We start from the raw sequence: 22,233 nt of genomic DNA, 5'->3' as shown, positions 1-22,233 counted from the left end.
ATTAGAGCTGTTAGTTATTGATGAGATGAACTAAGTTTTTCCCATGCCAGACAATCAGTCTGGCTTTAAAAAAGCTAGAGCCGTGAACATATCCACCGAGTTATTGCAAATGTTCTGTTATACGTGGAAGAAAATAAGGATATTGTTATTATGGCTGGTCATGATGTATCACGGGCATTTGATTCGGGGATACATCCTCAGCTACTGCTTAGTGCCAGCCACCATGGGTTTGACCGCTCAATCCTACGTGTTTACAAACATATGTATAGTAAACTTCATATATTTGTCGAAGTGCCTGTTCAAAATGATTTTATTGTTTTAAAAACTGCAATTCGTATTTGGAAAGGTATTAGTAAAAAGTATATTAAGGAGCAATAGCTGGAGAGCCCAACTGTCAACCATAGCAAGTGGAGATGGGTGACACAAGGCTATATTTTAGAGGATCAGAGGCTCAACCTGAAAGACTTCTTTTTATGAAGGGCGTAAGTTTGGAGGGAGGTGGTAAAAATTTCGTGAAGTGGTTCTTTTTCTAGCACATATATTTTCATATAAGATTAAGCGTGTCTGTGTGTGAGGTTTCAGCGGTACACCGAACATTGAGGTATACAAACCAGGCTGAAGGGGGGAAATTCATGCAGGATAGAGTTGGAACCGCAGAAACAGATTGTCCCAGACTGATAATAAAGATCTTAAATAAATTAATCGTCGGAAAGCTCGAGTGAAATAAGGATATATCTAGAAATGTGAAAATTTTGCTAACATGGTGCGTAGATATTTCTGTAAGTTATAAAAATCCAGAAAACCTTCGATGGATACGAAAATGTCAGAGAACTTGCCTTCTTGGAATGGTGTTGTTCGATGGCAGTTTGGCTCAGGTGGAGTGGGGACTTTAAGTCACGGTTCAAATTAAAAGTTGTTATGCTTCATTTAATTAGCTTCTGGTTTACTAATGCAAAAATTGTGAGATTCCAAAAATATTAGTCGCTGTTTACCAGCTTCATTCGAACGATTTTCGCAAACTTCTATAGTAGTTTGGCTTATGATGAGATATTTGTAGACTCTTACCCCCCCCCTCTCCCCACACATATCTTAGAGTTTAATCAGGTGTTGGCCCCAACTTTGGGCCTGGGTCTCATAACTTAACGATTTTGGTTCTGATCTGAAGTCGTTTCGAGGTAGATGAGTTTGCAATAAAAATCCGAAGACTTTTCTTGTCCCTCACACAATGTTTATTCATAGTCAACGTGGAAAGCCATGACTAAGAAATTAAAGGCTACATTTGAACAAGTTTCTTTTATGTTTCATAACCCCTGCCAGCAGCAGGTTCCTGACAACCTACAACAACTACAAAAAAGACCACCTACATAAGCTCGAATTGGCTTCAAACTACAGAGAGATATAACCGGGATACTAACAATATTATAAAATGTGGTTGAGATCGGACAACCTCTTCTGGCAGATGAGGAAACTAAATTCTACTTTCCGTCAAATTTCGTTTAAATATGACAATCCGTTCTGGCAGATGGTCAAGCTACAAGAATTTAGGGACCTTGTCCTCTGCAGAGGCTGGGTTGTACCTGGGCTCACAAAAGACACAAATAGGATGGGCGAATCTTAATTTCGGTCAGTTTTGGTTAGGACTCGTCTATACTTTTTTGGAGATCCCTAGATGACTTAAGAAGTTAAGCCCTCCTCTTCTCTGTTTATGGATTTGGAATTGATCCTAGGATCCAGAAAGATAGGGCTTGAGTATCAAATATTATTTGTGACTAAGGATACTTGATAAATTACGTCTCCTCTTGATACAAGCCCTGATGACTGCAACTTAGTGACCCGTCCACTTCGCTTTGAAGAGGTATGATTTTAACCAGACTATTGAAAAATTCCACTAAAATACTAGCTCTTCATTATCACCAAATTTAGCCTGGATTCGGTTTTCCCTTCTTGTTCACTAAATCGGTTTATTACAAGAATTCAGGCACATATCTATAGTGGAGGAAAAAGGAGCTTCTGAACTCCCATCAGGCATAATCGGCATACGAACCCTTACTTCTCACTAAGTTCTGTTAAGTAGGACCTTTTAATCATTTTATACAAAGGAAAAATTATCTTTCAGGTATGTAAATTTACTGAATCAGTTTGAAGATGTATCCTATGGGGATCCAGTCTTTGGAGCTTATATTCTAACTCCTCTTCTCCAACCAAAACGAGCTGCAGAGTTGAAACGCTTAGTTTGGAGTGAGCATCCGTTCGTACTCAGGCTCCTCACGACCTCACAAGAAATTGTAAGTGTTGTTTAGTTTCTTGCTTATTGTGTAGGTAATTATCCGCTCTATGAATACAGTCACAGCAGCACAAGATCATTTGCACAAAACTATATCGTCTTTGCAAAAAACCACAGGGGCTGCTTATAAGGTCATTTGTATAGACTACAGTAAATGAACATTTTTCCTCAGTTTTCTGTTGTATTGTTCTTGAACCATATAATGTATACATAACCCATTGCGCTTAACCCCTTAGACCAACATCCAACTCTCGCACACAACCTCGTTAGCATAAGTTCATTTGTTACACAACAGTTATACTCTTTTTTTTAAATTGTTGGTTTTCAGACATGCATAACATTTTTATTAAATCCCGTGGTGTTTAAACTGCCAATGCTCTGTAGAATTATGCCAATGAGAGACTTTGCTCAAATTATGCAGGATTAGTAATTAAGCTAAAATTGTCCTCTGAGTGGTTACAAATCGTGCACCATGCCTTTTATAGACAATCTTCTTCAACTTTGTGAACGCAATGTGAGTTGGAAATAAAGGAACTTCAGTACCTTGTAGAACTGGTAGTTGCATGTTTGATTACCATTGTTTTGCCAATGTGTTTGCCAATATTTTAAGTTACTAGATGGCTAGATGGCTTTGTTTGGCATCGTCATCTTTGCCAGTTTTTTTTTTTTTTTTTTTTTTTTTTTTTTTTTTTTTTTTTTTTTTTTTTTTTTTTTGCAGCGCAACTGCTCTACAACTGAGTAGAAAAAAATGGTTCTTTCAGGTAGTCATCATTCAGTCTCTTAGGGAAGGGCTTTTAGACTTTTTTTTTTTTGGGGGGGGGGGCCTAACTGTCTCTGATAAATTTCTTTTTCCATTTATCATGACAAGGCTTGTCGTGGGAGAGGAAGAGTGTTTCAAAGTCAAGGATTTCCGAAATTTCGGGGTTTTAAAAATTATCTAATTGTCATGCGAGTATACTAAATATTACTAAACATTTAGTAATACAAATTGTACTACTAAATTTAGTAAAATGTCTACAAAAACGTCTAAAATGTACTACAGTGCATGCTTCATAATATAAAGGAATGTGCATCGTCAGTTTAATAAACATATGAGGATGTTAAAGTTTTCTTAAAGGGTTAATAATTTTTGATCTATTAAAGCTAAAATAGTGAAAACATTCAAAATGTTTGTTTTTTTCAGTAAAGTGGAAATTATGTTCTGGTCTTGAGAAATCATGGGGGCTATCAGCCCTATTCGTGATAATTTGTGCTTGTTTTGAGTTTGACTCGGGTGTTTATTGTAATTTCTGTTCGTTTTGAATTTCATTTATTTATTGATATTGACTATGTTAGTTTTACGCTTGGAAGATTATTTGACTTTGTTTCTGCTCATTTTTGATTTAATGGAGTGATTTACTTGTCTTTGTAAAATTTGTTTCGTAGAAACAGTTCTTTAAATTAATTTCTGTCTGTTTTTTATTAACGTAGTCTTTTTCATGGAAAAAAATAATTTATATTTTTTCAGTTTTTTCTATAAGAATCCATAGATTAGGTTTCTGTTTTTATGTTGGAGAAACTTTTCCAACGGTTTTTAATCCTGAAACAAACAGTATTTTTTAATTTAATTTTATACCTCAAATTGTCCTGAAAAATTAAACTTAATATTAATCGCAAAAATTCTATGTATGCTCTTTCACAACCTGGATACGCTTAAACTATTATGTTTTGTTTCAGTTGTAGTAGCAAAAGTAGTAATAAAAGTAACCCCAAAAGTTTCAACTTAATACCCCCAGGTGCTCTTGATATATTGCTGAAGTGTCTTATTGGCAGCCATAAACATAAAGCCTTTTGATTTAGTTTAAAACAGCCTTTAGTTTTAAAGTATAAGGATATATTTGCATAATTGGGATTGACCTGCCCAATATTCCTTAAGAAATAGTTGCTTTACTGTTCTACTATGCCAAACGAAATGGCTGTCTCAAACTTTTCACTGGATGTATTTCGAAAATGAATGGGCTTGAGAAAAGGGCTGCTTGCCCTTCAATCTCTTTTTAATCTTAAAAAGGGCACTCTACCTTCTAATTTTGAATCGAATCAGCTCCTTTAAAATTTTCAGTGATATTTCTAGCTATTATAAAGTGGTGCTGCCTCTGGTATTGCTTATCGGCCCTTTTGAAAACCTGCATGCATAATATCAAATATACACATATATACACATAGTGCCTTCTGGTTAGTTCAAAATCCCCCATAACTTACCCTTAAAGGACTAACTTGATAATATAAGTGGTTCTTCAGATATGGCTTTGTAACCTTTTTGAAAGTCCACATGCTCATAGTTTGTTTTGATTTAGTTCAACATCCGCCTAAGCATTCCTTAAAAGCTTCACCTTAATACCCTTAGATTGCACAGTAGCAATAGTTGTAGCAGCATTAATAGCAGTATGCGCATAGCACCTTTGGTTTCTTCAATATTCCCTTCAACGTGCGCTGAAAGTTTGAGCTTAATACCATCAACCGTTTCTGAAGTATTTCTGATGCGTCCGCTTGACAAATAGTGTGGTAATACTGTGTTTCGAATTGATTCCGTACAGTTTCTATATATCCTAAATTTTGTACCGTAATATCCTGCCTCCATTCTTAAAACTTCCGACTTCCAATCAAATGAACTCCCCCCTGCCCATGGGCTCTGGGCGATTATGTCCACCCTAAAGATATTGTCTTATGATTTTCGGACTGTTGGTAACAAAATGACTTTCTCACAATTTCAATTGAATGTGTTCGGGAAAAAAGAAAGTGCCCCAGGGGCATAACTTACAACCCTTACCCCAAGACTCTGGGGACTCAACCCCAATGACCTTATATGGTCTTTGGACTATTTTGAACAAATGGCTATCTCAAAATTTCTACTGGATGCATTTGTGGAAAGTACGAAGTGGGGGTTGTGGTGGTGGCTATCCCCCGATCACTTTGATTCTTAAAAGGTGCATTAGAACATCTGATTTCGAATCCAATGATTCCGCTCCAGAGTTTTTACGACTATCCTTTCCATAAAAACCTTATATGCCCTCGGGACATAGCTTAAATCCTGAGGTCTCTGTGTGTGTGTGTGTGGGAGGGGTGTCTTCCTCAAAGACATAATGTCTAGACCTCTCAACTACGCTAAACAAAATGGTTATTTCAAAATTTTGATCAGATATGTTTTGGGAATTGATGGGTTGAGAAGGCTTGTTGCCCTCCACTTTTGACTATGAAAAAGGGTACTAGCCTTTTCAGTTTCGAATCGAATGAGTCTTTTTCGAATTTCCTACGACAACAAATGGCCATCTCAAAATTTCTCTCAGATCCATTTCGGGAAAATACGAGGTGTGTGGGGGGGATATCCGCCCTTCGATCACTTAGAATTTTAAAAAGTGCACTAGAACTTCTGATTACCAATGCAATGAGCTCCCTCCAAAGTTTATACGACCACGCTTTCTATAAAAACCTTATATGCCCTCAGGGTATGACTTACAACCCTTGCCCCGACGGCTGTGGGGGTTTGTTATCCTCAAAGACATAATTTTCGGACCCTCTAACTGCGGTGGGCGTGGGAGGGGTGATTTGCCCTCCAATCACTTTCGACTGTTAAAAAGGGCTCTAACCTTTTCAATTTACAATCTAATGAGCTCTTTTTGAAGTTTCTGCGTTGATACGAAGTGCCCTGGTCTAAAAAAAATGAAAAAAAAATTATAAATAAATAACACATTCTGCCCACATTGCTTTTTGCTTAGTCGTCGCTATATATATATATATATATATATATATATATATATATATATATATATATATATATATATATATATATATATATATATATATATATATATATATATATATATATATATATATATATATATATATATATATATATATATATATATATATATATATATATATATATATATATATATATATCATAAGTAAAACGTATTTAGGATGCAAGCATAATAATTTTACTTCTGGATTGACCAGACCAAAATAAAGATTGACCAGACTCATGTTCTTTCCTTCTAAGAATGGGTTCTTTAAAAACTAAAAACTTCGTGAATACAACCAGTTGTTCAATCGGGTGGCTGGCATCTGATTCAAACACTACCCATCTTGTTGGCAGCGCTATTCTACAACAGCCCTTTTGTTTGAACAGTCGTTCTTAAGGATTTGGTCAAAAAGTTATTTCTGTTTGTTTTGAGTGTTAGTGTCATTCCTTACTTTTTAGACTGAATGTTTTAATATATAATGATATATATTCCTGGGAGTCTTAAAATGTTGAATTTATTTAGGTTATAAAAGGAAAATTTTGACCGTGAAGATTACGTTTTAGTGTCCTCGTTATGCTTTCCAGTTTTTCCACTCGGCACAAAAAAAGGTCATATGGCATTATGGTATTTGACGGTGGAGTTATGAAGACGAATTCATAAGAGGCAGCAGCTTTTAATTAAGCCATTAAATACCTTCCTATTATCTAACATGACCTAACAAACTATGTAATGCTAATTAGTATAGCAATTTTTTTGTATACATACTTACGGTTAATGACTTCAATCTGGGCATCATAAGCAGCGCTATTGCACTGTCTATGATGTAGTATATATACTGTTGTTTTATCACTTTCTTCTGCAGCCTGTATCTACTTCCAAGAAGAAGTTCTTTCCTCGGGACGCTCCAAGGGCGGAGTGGTTTTGGAGGGGGGGGGGTACTTGTTCGAGTAATATTAAAGGGCAAGTTAAGATAAGCTGCTGGGCTCATACCCCAATGATAGAGAAATCTCTCTTTAACCAGTTAAGTGTGTATAATTATTTTTCTTCTACATTCTCATGGTGTCTCATTCTATGGTTTCTCTACATTTTCATGTCTCTTACTGCAAAATTGCCCTCTATTTTACTGTATGGTGTCCTCTACTTTGGTACGGTTTTGAAGTAACTAAGAGCTTGTTTGCCTAATAATGGCATAATCTTCATAAGTTTTAATTGTATCTATCTCTGTTCCACTCTAATAATATTTTCACTATTCCAACTTGATAGTAATACCGATGATGATAATAATACATATCTACTTAATACAGAGACTTTAAATATTTTTAGTAAAATTTAGTACAAAACTAAGTGCAATAGTACTTTTTGGTCTTACCTTTAAACGGCCAATAGTACTTTTTTACCTTTAATACTTTACCTTTGAAACGAAAATTTTGTGTGTCTGTGCTTTGGCAATGTACAAGGAAACATCACCCTTTAGATTTAGAGTACACTCAGATATAGCTCCATGCACTATTTTTGGATTTGAAATAAGGTATTTGTTTTTGACGAAAAAAATTATAGTATGATTAACACTTGGTTTAATTTTTGTTTAAAAGTTATATAACAAAGAAAATTGAAATTATTTCACAGTTCACTGATCGACAGTGAACTAAAATCCCTTGTTTTGTGCTAAATGTTGCATACTGTAGTCCATTTGGGCTTATATTTCTGACATTAGTGTTTAAGTTTTGTCATCTCGTCAACTGAACCAGATTTCTACCATTTCATCATCTTCAGGACCATATTATTGATAAAACTACTGAAGCTATGAATCTTTGCCCATCTAAATGTTGTCTGCAATAAACAAGTCTAGGGAATTCTAGCTGGATCTAATGCAGTGGTATTTTGTCAAATTCGTTCCAGCAAATTAATGTATTTAGACGAATATGACTTCAGATTTGTCACTCCATTCATAAGTTATAGGCCCTACTAAATTAAAGGAAACTCAACTGTTTTAAGACTTGAAACCCTCTCCCACTCGCCCTATTTGATTTAGGGTTTGTGATACCAGAACTTGAACCAGATCTTAGGCATTTTTGGTCTAGTTTTCATTCGGATCCGTTACTCCATTTGCCAGTTATACTAAATTAAACAGAAAACTTAAATTTTTCAGGAATTAAAACCAACTCCCCCTTGTTATATTTGAGCTAGGGTCTTTATCTTAAAATGTGATATGTGTCATGGTCTTAGTCCTCTTTGGTTCAATTTTCATTCAGATCCATCACTTCAGTCGCAAGTTACTCTGAATTAAAAGAAAAACTGTTATTAGCCGGTAAAGCCCTCTCCCCCCCTGTTTTATTTGAGCTAGGGTCTTCATCTTTCAACTTGATGTGTCTCATGATCCTTGGCACCAAATCTGGCCATCAAAATTTTCATCCAAATACAACCAGCACCCCGCCCCCCCCCCTATACGGGATTACACAGACGGACGGACGGATGCATTTTGCAACGTCTTAGGGAGCCATGTTGGCTCATTAGATAATAAAAGAACAAAAAACAATAGCATATCATCATCCAGGCATCATCACCTGTTTGGATAGTGGAAAATATCCATCAAGATAGGTTTTTGACATCTGTCTTTCTGTCCGCCCGTCTGTGCAATCGAGTATAGCGGGAGAACCGCCAGTCAGATTTGTATTAAAATTGGACTTGGATTAAAATTGAACTTAATTAGGGCGATGGGGCATTAAGTGTTAAAAAAAATTCGAGTTTTTCATTTAATTCACTGTAACTTGCAAATGGAGAGATGAATTTCGATGAAAATTGAATAAAGATGCCTAAGAGTATGATATGCATTGAGTTCTGGGAGGGAGACCCAAGCTTAATTAGGGCGAGGGGGGGGCTTTAAGTGCTAAATAAGTTGAGTTTTTGTTTGACTCAGTTTAACTTGCGAATGAAGTAATGGATCTCAATGAAAGTCAAGCCAAAGATGCCAAAACCTTAAGACACAATGTTGGGAGATGAAGACCCTAGCTTAATTAGGGGGAGGGGGCTTTAAGTTTTTCATTTAATTCAGTGTAACTTGCGAGAGATTGATGAATCTCAGTGAAGATTGAACCAAAGGTGCCTAAGACCGCGACAGGCATCAAGTTTTGAGATGTAAACCCTAGCTCAAATAGAACGAGGGGGAGTGGGTTTTAAGTGCTGGAAAATTCAAGCTTTTTGTTTAATTTAGTATAACTTGCAAATCGAGCAACGGATCCAAATGAAAGCCAGACCAAAGATGGCTAGGATCAGGGCTCATATCGAGCTCTGATATCACAAGCCTTATCTAAAATAGGGCGAGGGGGAGGGGGTTTCAAGTTTTAAGGAAGTCGAGTTTTCCTTCAGTTTAGCAGGGCCTATAACTACTTCCACCCATGGCTTGCCCAAAGCCTGGAAATAACCCTTTTCCAAAATTTTCCAAATTTTCCTTTTCCAAGTCATACTGAAGCCAACCTTCAACCAAATATTCCATCCCCAGAGAAAAATTACTTTGTATGGCACTTGGTATTTACCAAGTCACACACAGGGATCGCAAATTCTGTCGGTCTGTCGGTCTGTCAGTCCCGGTCTTGCTAGTTTAGGCACTTCCAGATAAGCTAGGACGATGAAATTTGGCAGGCGTATCAGGGACCAGACGAGATTAAATTTGAAATAGTTGTTTCCCCGATTCTACCACCTGGGGGGGGGGGGGTGGGAGTACAAAAATTAGATCGGATCTTACTTAAATTTGATATTTAGAAGGATATCATGTCTCAGAGCTCTTATTTTAAATTCCTACCGGATCAGGTGACATTGGAGGGGGAAACCTAAAATCCTGGAAAATACTTAGAGTGGAGGGATCGGGATGAAACTTAGTGGGAAAAATAAGCACAAGTCCTAGATACGTGATTGACATAAACAGAACGAATTCACTCTCTTTTGGGGAGTTGGGGGGAGAGTTAATTCTGCAAAATTAGAAAAAATGAGGTATTTTTAACTTACAAAGGAGTGATCAGATCTTGAATTTCATCGGATGAAGTTCCATATTTAGAAGGACATCGTAACTCAGATCTCATGTTTTAAATCCCGACCGGATCCAGTGTCATTGGGGGGATTTGGGGGGGGGGGGGCTGAAATCTTGGAAAAAGCTTTGAGTGGAGTGATCAGGATGAAACTAGGTGGGAAGAATAAGCACAAGTCCTAGATACGTGACTGACATAACCGAAATGGATTCGCTCTCTTTGGGGGAGTTGAAGGGGATGATAATTAACTCTTTGAGTAGTAAGGGGGGGTTCAGTGCTTTGGCGAGTTTACTACTTCTGGACGTGCTAAGACAATGAAAATTGGTAAGCGTGTCAGGGACCTGCACAAATTGATTTGATAAAGTTTATTTCCCCGATTCAACCCTCTGGAGGGGGGGCTGAAGGGAGAGGAAAAATTAGAAAAAATGAGGTATTTTTAACTTGCGAGTGGGCTATCGGATCTTAATGAATTTTGATATTTAAAAGGACCTTGTGTCTCAGAGCTCTTATTTTAAATGCCGACCGGCATTAAGCCTCTGATTTCTCTTTTAAATTAATCTATTAATCCTTATAATTTTGCTAGAGCTCATGCCATATGAGCTCTTGGCTCTTCCGACCTCGTCACAAGTGCCATATCAGCTTTTAGCTCTTGTTTTATTCCTTTTTTCTCAGAAGATTTTCGACTTAGTCTCATGGTTTTTGCCACTTCATGGTGTGAAAACTGCTGCTAGAAATAGATAGGTTGCAACTTCTGTCGTACTGTCTTCTAGTATATTTAAATGTGTGCTTGCATCGTGCCTGCGTTCTGTTTCTTACGGTAATATTGGTTTATCTTCTATTGCATATGCAGATGACCTTCCTCTTGTTGCCCGGACTCGCCGTGGATTGCTCTCTAATTTTACTATATTAACCAATGAACTTTCTAAGATTGGACTGTCAGTTAATGCGTCTAAATGCGAGTTTATTTGTTTTAATAGCCCTTATGTGCTCGCTCCATTCGTTGCTGGGACTGCAATTCTGCCATGTTCTTCTTTAGTTAGCTGGCTTGGTCTGTGTGTCGATCCAACACTTTCCACTACCTTTTCATCCCTAGTGAATCAAGCCGTGAAAAACCTACGCGTCGTTTACGGAAAAATATCCCCAAACAAAAGCCGTTACAACCACAACGGTTTGTGCGCTTATTGCGTCCCTGTGCTTTTGTTCTTATCAGACATGGCTTATCTATTTCGTAAGAAAAATCGCCATACTCTACTTGGACTTCATTGGGTGTGTACCAGCCGAACAAGGGAAACGGTTAAAAACGATAAAACGGAAATTCTGGTTCTTGATTAAGATTTCCAAGAGAGGAATGACAGGGGACATTTTATAGGCAAGGGAAGGGGCTAAGAAGCTTTCAGAATTGCTTTAAAAAAAGGTAGCATGGGCTTGATATACATATAATATATATATATATATATATATATATATATATATATATATATATATATATATATATATATATATATATATATATATATATATATATATATATATATATATATATATATATATATATATATATATATATATATATATATATATATATATATATATATATATATATATATATATATATATATATATATATATATATATATATATATATATATATATATATATATATATATATATATATATATATATATATATATATATATATATATATATATATATATATATATATATATATATATATATATATATATAGAATAAATACTTGAAGTAGTACTTGAAGTAATACTTAAGTACAATTTTGGCAAGTACTTGATATTTGATACTTAAGTAAGAATTTGGAAAGTACTTATTACTTGATATTTAAGTAAAAAACCAATGAGTACTTAATACTTGATACTTAAGTAAAAATTTGGAGTACTTGTTGCAGCACTGCATATAATCCATAACACTTTATTGAAAGGTCTTCAGGTGTTCGGAGAAGAAAGTTCCGACTTTGTTATTCTTGTGTATTCATTTTTGACGGCTGGCCTGCACGTTGTGAAGACTATCAAAAGTGCCAAAAGAAAGTGAGAGTGCCAGAGAATACTTTCGTAAAGCCTGTCCCAAGCCGCTGGCTGACGATCGGTCGTGCCCTTGCTAGAATCATGCAGCAGTGGCCGGCAATCCTAGAATACTTTCTGAACTTCGTACCGAGAGAGAAAAAACGGAAGAATGTTCTGTCTACTCCCAAATTTCTGAAGATTGTGGCTTATATCAGAAGTGCGACGATGAAGGCCCAACTCGAGTTTGTTCTAGCCTCAGCAGAACTGTTCATGGGTTTCACCCAACTGTTCCAGAACGAAGAGCCTTTCATTCATGTTCTGCACTCAGAGATCAAAAGACTAGTTGTGACGCTTTGCGGACGGGTCTATACTCCAGATTTCGTGACCGAGACTGAAAATTTCTCACCAGAAATGTTGAACCTTGCTGAAAAATTTGCAGAAAAGCCCATAGTTTCAGAAATGTGGAACGAGCTTTCCGTGAGAAAGCAACACTGAAAGACAAGGCCATTTTCTATGTCAATGTGCGAAAACATTTTATTGCGGGCATTCGCCATATTTTGAACAAATTTCCTCTGGAAAAGGATGGTTTTCTAGAGGCTTTACGCTTTTTGAGTCCGATCAACATGAAGGATTCAAGAAGCATCGCAGACATAGCGGTTTTGGCATGCGAGATTGCGATTGGAGTAAGCTCAGACGTCGCCCAGGCTGAGTGGCTGCTTTTGCGAACGAAAACTGGACCCCGTGAGGACATTACTCGGATCGATCATTTTTGGAGCCATTATTTTGGACTGTTGAATGAGCACTGGGACAGCAAGTACCCGGAATTTACCAAGCTTATCAAAGCGGTGCTGACGTTGTCGCATGGCAGCGCAGATATTGAGCGTGGGTTCTCGCGTTCTGGTAGGATTCTCGGTGAAGACCAGGCGCTAATGTCTGAACGCGTTCTGGATGCGAGACTCATGGTATATGACAAGTTGAGGCTTTATGGAGGAAAACCAGAACGGTTTGTTATTACAAAAGAGCTGTTGAATCTTGCACGTTCCGCACGGTCTCGGTATCAACAATATCTGGATGAAAAGAAAAACGAAGAGCTATCCAAGAAGGAGAAAGCAGCTTTCGAAGAGGACAAAAAGCGGAAGTTGCAGGAAGTTCGCGACAAAAAGAACGAAATAAGGTTCGCGACAAAAAGAACCTGGAAAGCAAAAAGAAAAAACTTGGAGCATCAGAGCAAGAAAAGAGAACAGTAGCAGATACTCTACTTCGGGAAGCGACTTACAGAATGAAGAAGGCTGCTGAGTCCAAGAGTTCCATAGATATTGCCCTAGCTGTTTCTTTGCTCGAAGGAGCTGTGAAGTCGAGAACAAGTAAAAGAGAGCAGATGGTGGAATCTGCGAGAATGGAGCAGTCTCTTGCAAAGAGAAAAACTGACCTCATATCGAAATTGATGCCCAAGAAGCAGCAAGAGTGATTCCAAGTATTTTACCTGTATCAGTCAATCGCTGGCACATTATGTGTATCTGATTCTTTACTGTTTTTTTACTATTTTTACAGCTTGTATTTGAAATAAAAAAAAAATAATAATAATAATAAAAAACGCAGAAACTCGGGAAATGACCAATTTATGTGACCAGCCATCCCACCCCATCTACCACAGATCTGATCCCGAGAACTTCCGAATCCTATATTTGGCCTATATTTGGGCCCGGGAAATCCTATAAAAACAGGACAGAGCCTATAATTTGAAACGAACCGACCTGTCCGAACCCTGAATTTTGTCAAAATCCTAGGGGGGAGGGCAAAGTTGGAGACAATTTCCTCAAATCAAGGGCAAACTGAGGTCCGGGGTATCCCCCCCCACCCCATAGAAACTACACCCCCTGCCCCTAATCCTGACGAATGATAACCTTCAGGACATGTTTTTCTTGAAGAATGGTTCTGAAGTTAGGATTATATCAACTAAATCAAATTTGTCTATTGTCGGATTACTGAATTCCTCACATTTGTGTAAAATTACCAGTAAAAGATCTGAAATCGAACTGGCCATTTATGACAAACCAAAGAAAATAATCTGAAAGGGACAAACGGGTCTATGGCCAGTAAGGGTAAATGAAGAGAAGAAAACCCCAAATGAACCTAAACTAAAAAACAAAGTCTTACAAAATGTTCAAGGGAATAACTGAAATAAAAAACCTAAGGGAACGACAGCATCAAAACTTTGTATATCATTATGTCGCAATGTAATTAAGTTCATCTATAATTTTAAATTTATAATCCGGTTATTATTCTGTTTTTATGAGGGTAGCTGGCAATTATATAAGTGAGTAATTGTATATATATATATATATATATATATATATATATATATATATATATATATATATATATATATATATATATATATATATATATATATATATATATATATATATATAGATAGATAGATAGATAGATAGATAGATAGATAGATAGATAGATAGATAGATAGATAGATAGATAGATAGATAGATAGATAGATAGATAGATAGATAGATAGATAGATAGATAGATAGATAGATAGATAGATAGATAGATAGATAGATAGATAGATAGATAGATAGATAGATAGATAGATAGATAGATAGATAGATAGATAGATAGATAGATAGATAGATAGATAGATAGATAGATAGATAGATAGATAGATAGATAGATAGATAGATAGATAGATAGATAGATAGATAGATAGATAGATAGATAGATAGATAGATAGATAGATAGATAGATAGATAGATAGATAGATAGATAGATAGATAGATAGATAGATAGATAGATAGATAGATAGATAGATAGATAGATAGATAGATAGATAGATAGATAGATAGATAGATAGATAGATAGATAGATAGATAGATAGATAGATAGATAGATAGATAGATAGATGGATAGATAGATGGATAGATAGATAGATAGATAGATAGATAGATAGATTTAATCCTAGTGTACCCAATTTTTTGGTTTGGGACGAGGGTCAGTAGCGTGACTCTGTAAGCTCAGCCAGTGTCATTCCAGCTCTAAGTAGGTACCTGGAGAAATCTGGGGAAGGTAAACAGGAAGGGGGGTGGAAAAGCCTAGGATGGCTGACCCTCATCCCTCCATCACATTTCTTGGCTAAAGGGCCTTGAGACGGAGATCAGCACCACCGGTTCGGGCCTTAAGGATCTAGTGCCGCATCCTTTACCTTTCTCCTTATATATATTTTAGTTGATCTGTTTTAGTTTTATGTATATTTTTTATTTATATTACTTTACTTTATATTCTAGCTGTGTTTTTTTTTTTATTCTACGCTGAAGACGCCTTGTTTTATACGGGAGAAATGTTCGTTTGATTTTTATTCTCTTCGTTTTCATTTAATGGCCAATGACCCGTTTGGTTCTTTCAGATTATTTTCTTTGTTTTGAATGTACCGGGCAATTGATTTAACTTAAACAACCCATTATATTCAGAATGTTTGAGCCTGTTCCCCTCTCATCTTGACTGAACGTTTAAAAGTGCCCCCATGTTCTTTATACGCTAGATAAATGAATTCTGTATTTTCGTTTTAGTTTCCTATCAGCTTGGAATACTATCTCAAAGAATTTGAACCAGATCATAATTTGATTCGTAGATACGCTGCAGCTATTCAGTCATGTAAGTTTTTTCTCTCCATTTTCCATTTTCCGAAATCAGCTTTGATTTTGAACAAAAATATTTTTCGTGAAATTCTGTTGCATTCAAATAGGTTTAAAGAGCAAAAATGATGCATGATAATATACCTGACGCGGGGATGCCATGGATATTCTGTGGTAGCCACAACACTGTGCTGGGTAGAGAATTTAAAGTGGCGAAACCCTATATAGGCCAGTGTATTCTCCTGATGAGCCCTTGTGTTGGGTGTTGCCTCTGAATTATTTGTCTATATTATTTTTTCTATTGTTTGGTAAATGACGACTTATACTTATTGACGACATGACTGCCTGTCCATGGATTATTCTTTATGGTTGATTGTGTGTGGCTATGCTGTTTGACCTATGTGATTGTATGGATGAGTAGGGTTAAGGCCTCATTCAAGTGCTGGTCTATATTAATCACTAATTTAGGAAAACAGTCTTCCTTTTCTCCTTCTGTCTCTCTTTTTTTTTTTTTTTTTTTTTTTTTTTTTTTTTTTTTTTTTTTTTTTTTTTTTTTTTTTTTTTTGTGTTTGTGCTGTTGCATTGGTGATTTCTCTTTTCATGATAATATAATATAATATAACATATATAAAATAATATAACAATGACGCCGTACATTGCATAAAAGATGTTGTATTCAGACAACATTTTTTAATGTTGTAAAATTTTACAGCAATGAAAAATCTTAGGCTCATTCGGGGGGGGGGGGGATATGGCAATATAATTTTTTTTTTCTTGATTCGTAGATACGCTGCAGCAGGCACATACGCAGGAATTTTTCGGGGGGGGGGGGCAAAACCTTCTAAACAGCAGATACAGAGTAGCACCTTTTTTATTTAGTAATGCAAAAAGCACGTATATCGGAAAATACAGATTAACTTTAATCTGTAGTATTCTAGCGGAGGGGGGAAGAAGACTGAAGCTTCAAAAATACGTTTTAGGCTCAGGTTATGTTCATAGCGATTTAGAACCAGTGATTAATCTATCATATCCCACTGAAAGGGGAATTTTAGGGTTAACAGTACAATATGGGTGCTGTGAGGGGTAGTTCTTTTATTGCAAAAACTTAGATTTTAATGAAGAATGATAGTTTCCAAAATCGATCCATTAAAAACTGTAGTTTATCCTGAAAAGGGGGGATAAACGCCCTAATACCAAGGATCATTCTATTTTGCTGTGGAAAGCAAACTCTCATTGCAAAAAAAAAATAACAGTACAATTGCAAATTACTTCAAAGAGGGTAAAAGGTTAGACAGAAAATGGGTTAATAATTGGCTGTGACTTGGCCAGATAATTGTATGCTGTAAAATCCCCCAAAAAAGGCTTCACATATGTATCTAGATTCTTAATAAATGTCCTACTTTTGCCAGAAATCCCAAGAAACCATGGAGAAATTAACCATTTCACAAAATTTGGGGGGGGGGGCCAAGTCCCCCCCCCCCCTGCGTACGTGCCAGTGCTGCAGCTATTCAGTCATGTAAGTTTTTTCTCTCCATTTTCTTACGTAAAATGTAGAAACATTGAATTGTGTAGTGGTAATAATAAACCGGTGCTTTTTTAATAACTTTTACACTTCATACAATAAAACTAGCTGTGTTGAAAGTGTCTTATCGAGCCATTAAATTAGCTGAAAGTGAGTATTTGTCTGGTAATGGCTACTGGGCGATATGTATACCCTAATGCTACCATTGACAGAAACATTATTCAATTCAATTCAATTTATTCAAAAAGAAAAGAAAACACATAACAACAATAATAATAAAGATCCTAGAAGCGAACTTGTTAAGGACCAAAACAACAAAAAATTGTAAATGAAAAAGAGAGAGAAAAAAAAAGAAAAGAGAAAACAAGGGTAATTAAAGCAAATTGAACAAACATTTAGAGAAATATAATATCAAGATTTTAGTACATTGTTATATAGCGTCCGAAAACTTGTGGATAGCTCGACACTGGAGGGTATTAAATTCCATTGAATTATAGATTTATAGATTGGGGATCGCTGGGCGGAACTAGAGATACACCTGGGGACAATGAAGGAACGGTTGGATGAACGGAGACAGTGGCCTTCAGAATTATTACTATTAAAATAAGATAATAAGTAGGGAGGAAGATTTTTATGGTAAGCGGAGTATGCAAGGGATAGATTTAATTTTTTGATGATTTGTTCAAAAGGGATAATACCAAAATCAGAGTACAAGTCCTTGGTGGGATATAGTCGTGGCAACCGAAAAACTGCTTTGACGGCACGGTTTTGAGCAGATTTTAATTTATTGGTAACTGAAGGATAAGTATTGCCCCATACAGATCCGCAGTATGAGATATATGGGTAAATAAAAGAATAATAAAGGGTGACAAGGATATCGGGAGGAAGAAAATAATTCACACGATTAATTATACTTACCTGTCGCAAAATTATGGCTCTGATATAGGACACATGTGTTGCAAATGATAGGTAGGAGTCTATGAGGACACCAAGAAACTTGGCAACTTCGACCTGCGGGAGGAGATTGGTAGAATATTTTAGGCCAAGTGCTGGCTGAACTTCATTTTTTTTTGTAAGGGGTTTGAAATAATACCACCTGACTTTTCTTGCTGTTAATGGTCATGCAGTTAACGAGACACCACTCCTGTACTCTATTCAGAAGGGTTTGAGTAGAGGTGACGACGGATGGTAATTTAGGACCGGTGATGAAAAAGTTGCTATCGTCAGCAAAAAGTACTGGGTGCACTGATGGGCCCAGGTCCGTAATCAAATCATTAATATAAAGGAGAAAAAGTATTGGACCAAGAACAGAGCCCTGTGGGACGCCCCTCCGGACAGGTAGGGGATGTGAAGTCACCCCGCCCAGTCTCACACTCTGTACTCTACCAGAGAGATAAGAGCCGAACCATGAGAAAGGAACTCCGCGAATCCCTAGGTTATTGAGTTTACTTAATAAAACACTGTGATCAACCATGTCAAAGGCCTTTGAAAAATCCAGAAATAAGCCCAATACAGTATTTTTAAGGTCAAGTTGGGAACGTATAAACTGTGTGGCGTCTATTAGTGCATGAGCAGTTGAAAATTTGGCACGGAAGCCATATTGATGAGGAGAAATCAACGAATCTGATGAATGATTCCCAAATACAAAGGGAGAAAGACGTCGGAATATAATTCTCTCGAGCACCTTAGATATAACTGGGAGAAGTGAGATTGGACGATAATTGCTTATCTCTGACGGATCCCCTTTTTTATGAATCAGGATAACAATTGCTGATTTAAATATTTCTGGGAAGACTCCATTGGTCATAGACAGGTTTGCTATGTGCACAATGGGTTCACAAATATAGGAAGATACGGTCCTAAGAAGCTTATTACTTATGCCAAAAAAGTCAGGTGTACTACTATTAGAGAGAGATTCGATAACTTGAAGCACCTCTTTGCGATCAGTTGGAGAGAAAAACATGGATCTGGGATTCTTGCTAGGGTGTACCGACTGTGAGAAGGAACAGGAGTTAGCATTTGGAATATTAGTGAAATAATTATCAAAAGCATCCGGTACTAAAATTGGGTCAATTAATCTGCCACTGATGTCCCTAAGGTTAATAGGAACAGATCTTGAATTCCTTTTTTTGAAAGGATTTCATTTATTGTAGACCAAATTTTTTGCAAGTTCCCTTTGCAGTGAGAGATTTTTGAATAATAATAATTTTTCTTTGCTTCCCGGATGAGTTTGGTATATACGTTTTTGTATTTTTTATAATTAGTCAGGTCAATAACGCTACTGGTTTTGCAAGCTAACTTATATAGGTCATTTTTTCGGTATGAAGAGATTATCAGGCTATTTGACATCCAGGGGCGTATATGGGTAGTTTTTCGGTTTGACTTACGAACTGGAAAGGTTGAACTGATAAGATCACTCAATCCCTGTGTAAAACTACTTGTGGCTGAATTAACATCCTGACAATCCAAAGTCTTGGACCAGTCGAAGGATTTCAAACAATCCGTGAACCGGTTCATATTCACAGTATTATATATTCTATTAGACGTAGGGGTATTAGTTCTACGGGGTTGAGTAGCTGATAGGGAGGGTAAGGAAAGATAGATTGGAAAGTGATCTGAAAGGTCAGAAAATATAATTTTGGAGGACAGGTGGTTTCCCAGGGAAGTGGATACAAAAATGTTATCAATTAAAGTAGCGGTAGACCTCATGGGATCAACTCTAGTAGGAAAAAGGATTGTGGGAAGAAGACCACTTGAGGTAAATGTTTCAAAGAAGGTATCACTATCATTGTTATTGCTAACATTTAATAAATTACAATTGAAGTCCCCAAAAACTATTGCCTTCTTTTGTGGTAAATTAATAAAACTAGAAAAATCATCAAAGTGATTACAAAAGAAAGGTGTCGGAAATGAGGGTGGTTTATAAAATAACGAAAAAATAAAAGAATTCTCGTCTACACTTATGTCGACGATTATTGAATAAATGCATCTATTATTTATAGGTTGCGAGAACAAGAATTCACAATCTAATAGTCTGGTGAATTTTAGACTTGATCGGATGTAAAGAGAAATGCCACCAGAGGACTTGGTTAATTTTCTTTCAATATGAATAGCTTGAAAGCCAGTGAGGGAAAATTCATTAGTATCATCAATTTCTGAAAGCCACGTCTCCGTTATTCCAATTACGTCGAAATGGTAGTAACCATTTGTTAAAATTAAATCTTTAAAAATAGCCCACTTATCCCGTATGCTTCTGATATTAAAGCAAATTACATTAAGTTTGGTCTCTTCCATTAGCTTAGGTTTCACATTTTTCACAAAATCAAAAGTGTCGAGATATTTACAGTTAATTTGGTTTAAAGAGCCATCGGGGCTAGCTAAGGTGTTGATGGACAGATTATTTTGGTCATCGTAATAATTAAAAACAACATTATTGCACAGTGATAAATTTTTAAGAAACGTAAAATCTTGTAAAGTACTTGTACTTGTATTTGTTTGACTGTTCATTTCTTAAGCAGTAGTTTCTGTGCTTCTGGACATTTATACGAATAACAGGGGTGGTCGGAGGAGCCACAGAGAGCACATTTCATGACAAGTTGACACGGGTTTTCTTTGGAGTTCTGGTGGTCTCCAGCGCATTTAGAGCATCTCGGGGAAGCTTTACAGTTATTTGCAGTATGGCCGTAGCACTGGCATTTGTAGCACTGGGTAGGCAAAAACTTGTACTCAGTTATAGGTAGACGCTCGTAACCAATAACAAGGGGATTCTCAGTGGCATAGTTTAGGTGGTCACGTGACTCAAACTTTAATCGAAAAGACCTCGTACTTCCTAACTGAACAACTTCTATACAGTTATTAGCGAGATCGCATAGGTCACTTTTAGATGTTCCGTCAGGCACTCGGCGTACTATACCGAAAAAGGCAGGACTCTTCACTTTAGCATTAATGGATTGGTCTGCTTTGCTTAATGCATCTGCCAAAGTATTGGCGGCACCCTTGTCCGACAGAACTACTTGCCATGCATCCCTCCTAGGCCTCAAAACAACTATGCTTGAACTGACACCCCCACAAGCTTTATCCAGGAAATCTTTTCGAGCGTCAGGATTATTCAAGTTTTTTGGTGGATTTTTCACAATAACTGAATAGGACGGTTTTGCGGGTGGGGGAGGTTTCATATCAGGAATAGTTTGCACGACTGACCTTGCTTTATGGTGCTCAGCGAAGCTTTTAAATTCCATGTAGAGTTCATTAACCTTTCGAGTTAACGTAGCTGTTGTCTGCCCTGGCACACATGGGACCTGATCTGGCTCGAAAATCAGATACTGAGGTAGGCTGATCTTTTTCTCATCACAAAGATCAAAAGCTCGAACCATATCACTTACATTATCAGTCACTTTGGGGCGCTCAGTTACCCTAGTAATAGAGGCATCAGCCCACAAAATCTTCTTTGCTTCAATTAACATATCTCCTTTGAAAAAAAATTTGAATGAAGATTATAACAGCTAAATCAGTAGACACCCATGATGTTCTATTTTAAAGCAGTAAATGTGACGTTTTTCTATTCTGTTTAGACTCTTTTTTATTTCTAAACTATGTTCTATTTTTACGCTAAGGGTTTATTGAGCTTTAAAAATAAATTCCATTCTGAATTAACGGCCCTTGTGTTTGAACAGTTGTTCTTAAGGATTAGGTCAAAAAGTCATTTCTCTTTGTTTTTAGTATTAGTGTCATTATTTACTTCTTAAAAAATATATTTTTTTTAAAACGTGGCCTAGTAAATTTCAGATCTTAGAAAATTCCAGTTTTTAGAAAATAACGTATTAGAAAACAAAATTATAATGATTCTTCATTTTCGAAAAAAAGGTGAATAAGACAAATAGCACTAATAACACTATAGTTGAAAACTGTTATATTTTTTTATTTATTTGAATAGTAAAACAAAA

The 22,233-nt window shown here is 36.4% G+C and overlaps 1 protein-coding gene across 2 annotated transcripts in view; it reads left to right on the top strand.

Moving 5' to 3' along the window:
* Positions 1-22,233, top strand: part of LOC136038500 (RNA polymerase II-associated protein 1-like) — a 138,704-nt gene that overhangs the window by 105,199 nt on the left and 11,272 nt on the right. For both annotated transcript variants that reach the window (XM_065721583.1, XM_065721584.1), the window contains exons 18-19: positions 2,117-2,285; positions 15,703-15,787. In XM_065721583.1, the coding sequence (XP_065577655.1) occupies positions 2,117-2,285; positions 15,703-15,787 (254 nt within the window). The remainder of the gene's footprint in view (positions 1-2,116; positions 2,286-15,702; positions 15,788-22,233) is intronic.

Source organism: Artemia franciscana, chromosome 18 (assembly GCF_032884065.1).
Source record: "Artemia franciscana chromosome 18, ASM3288406v1, whole genome shotgun sequence".
Classification (NCBI taxonomy): domain Eukaryota; kingdom Metazoa; phylum Arthropoda; class Branchiopoda; order Anostraca; family Artemiidae; genus Artemia; species Artemia franciscana.
The sequence above is the reverse complement of the archived record's forward strand: the minus strand, read 5'-3'. Positions and strand labels throughout refer to the sequence as shown.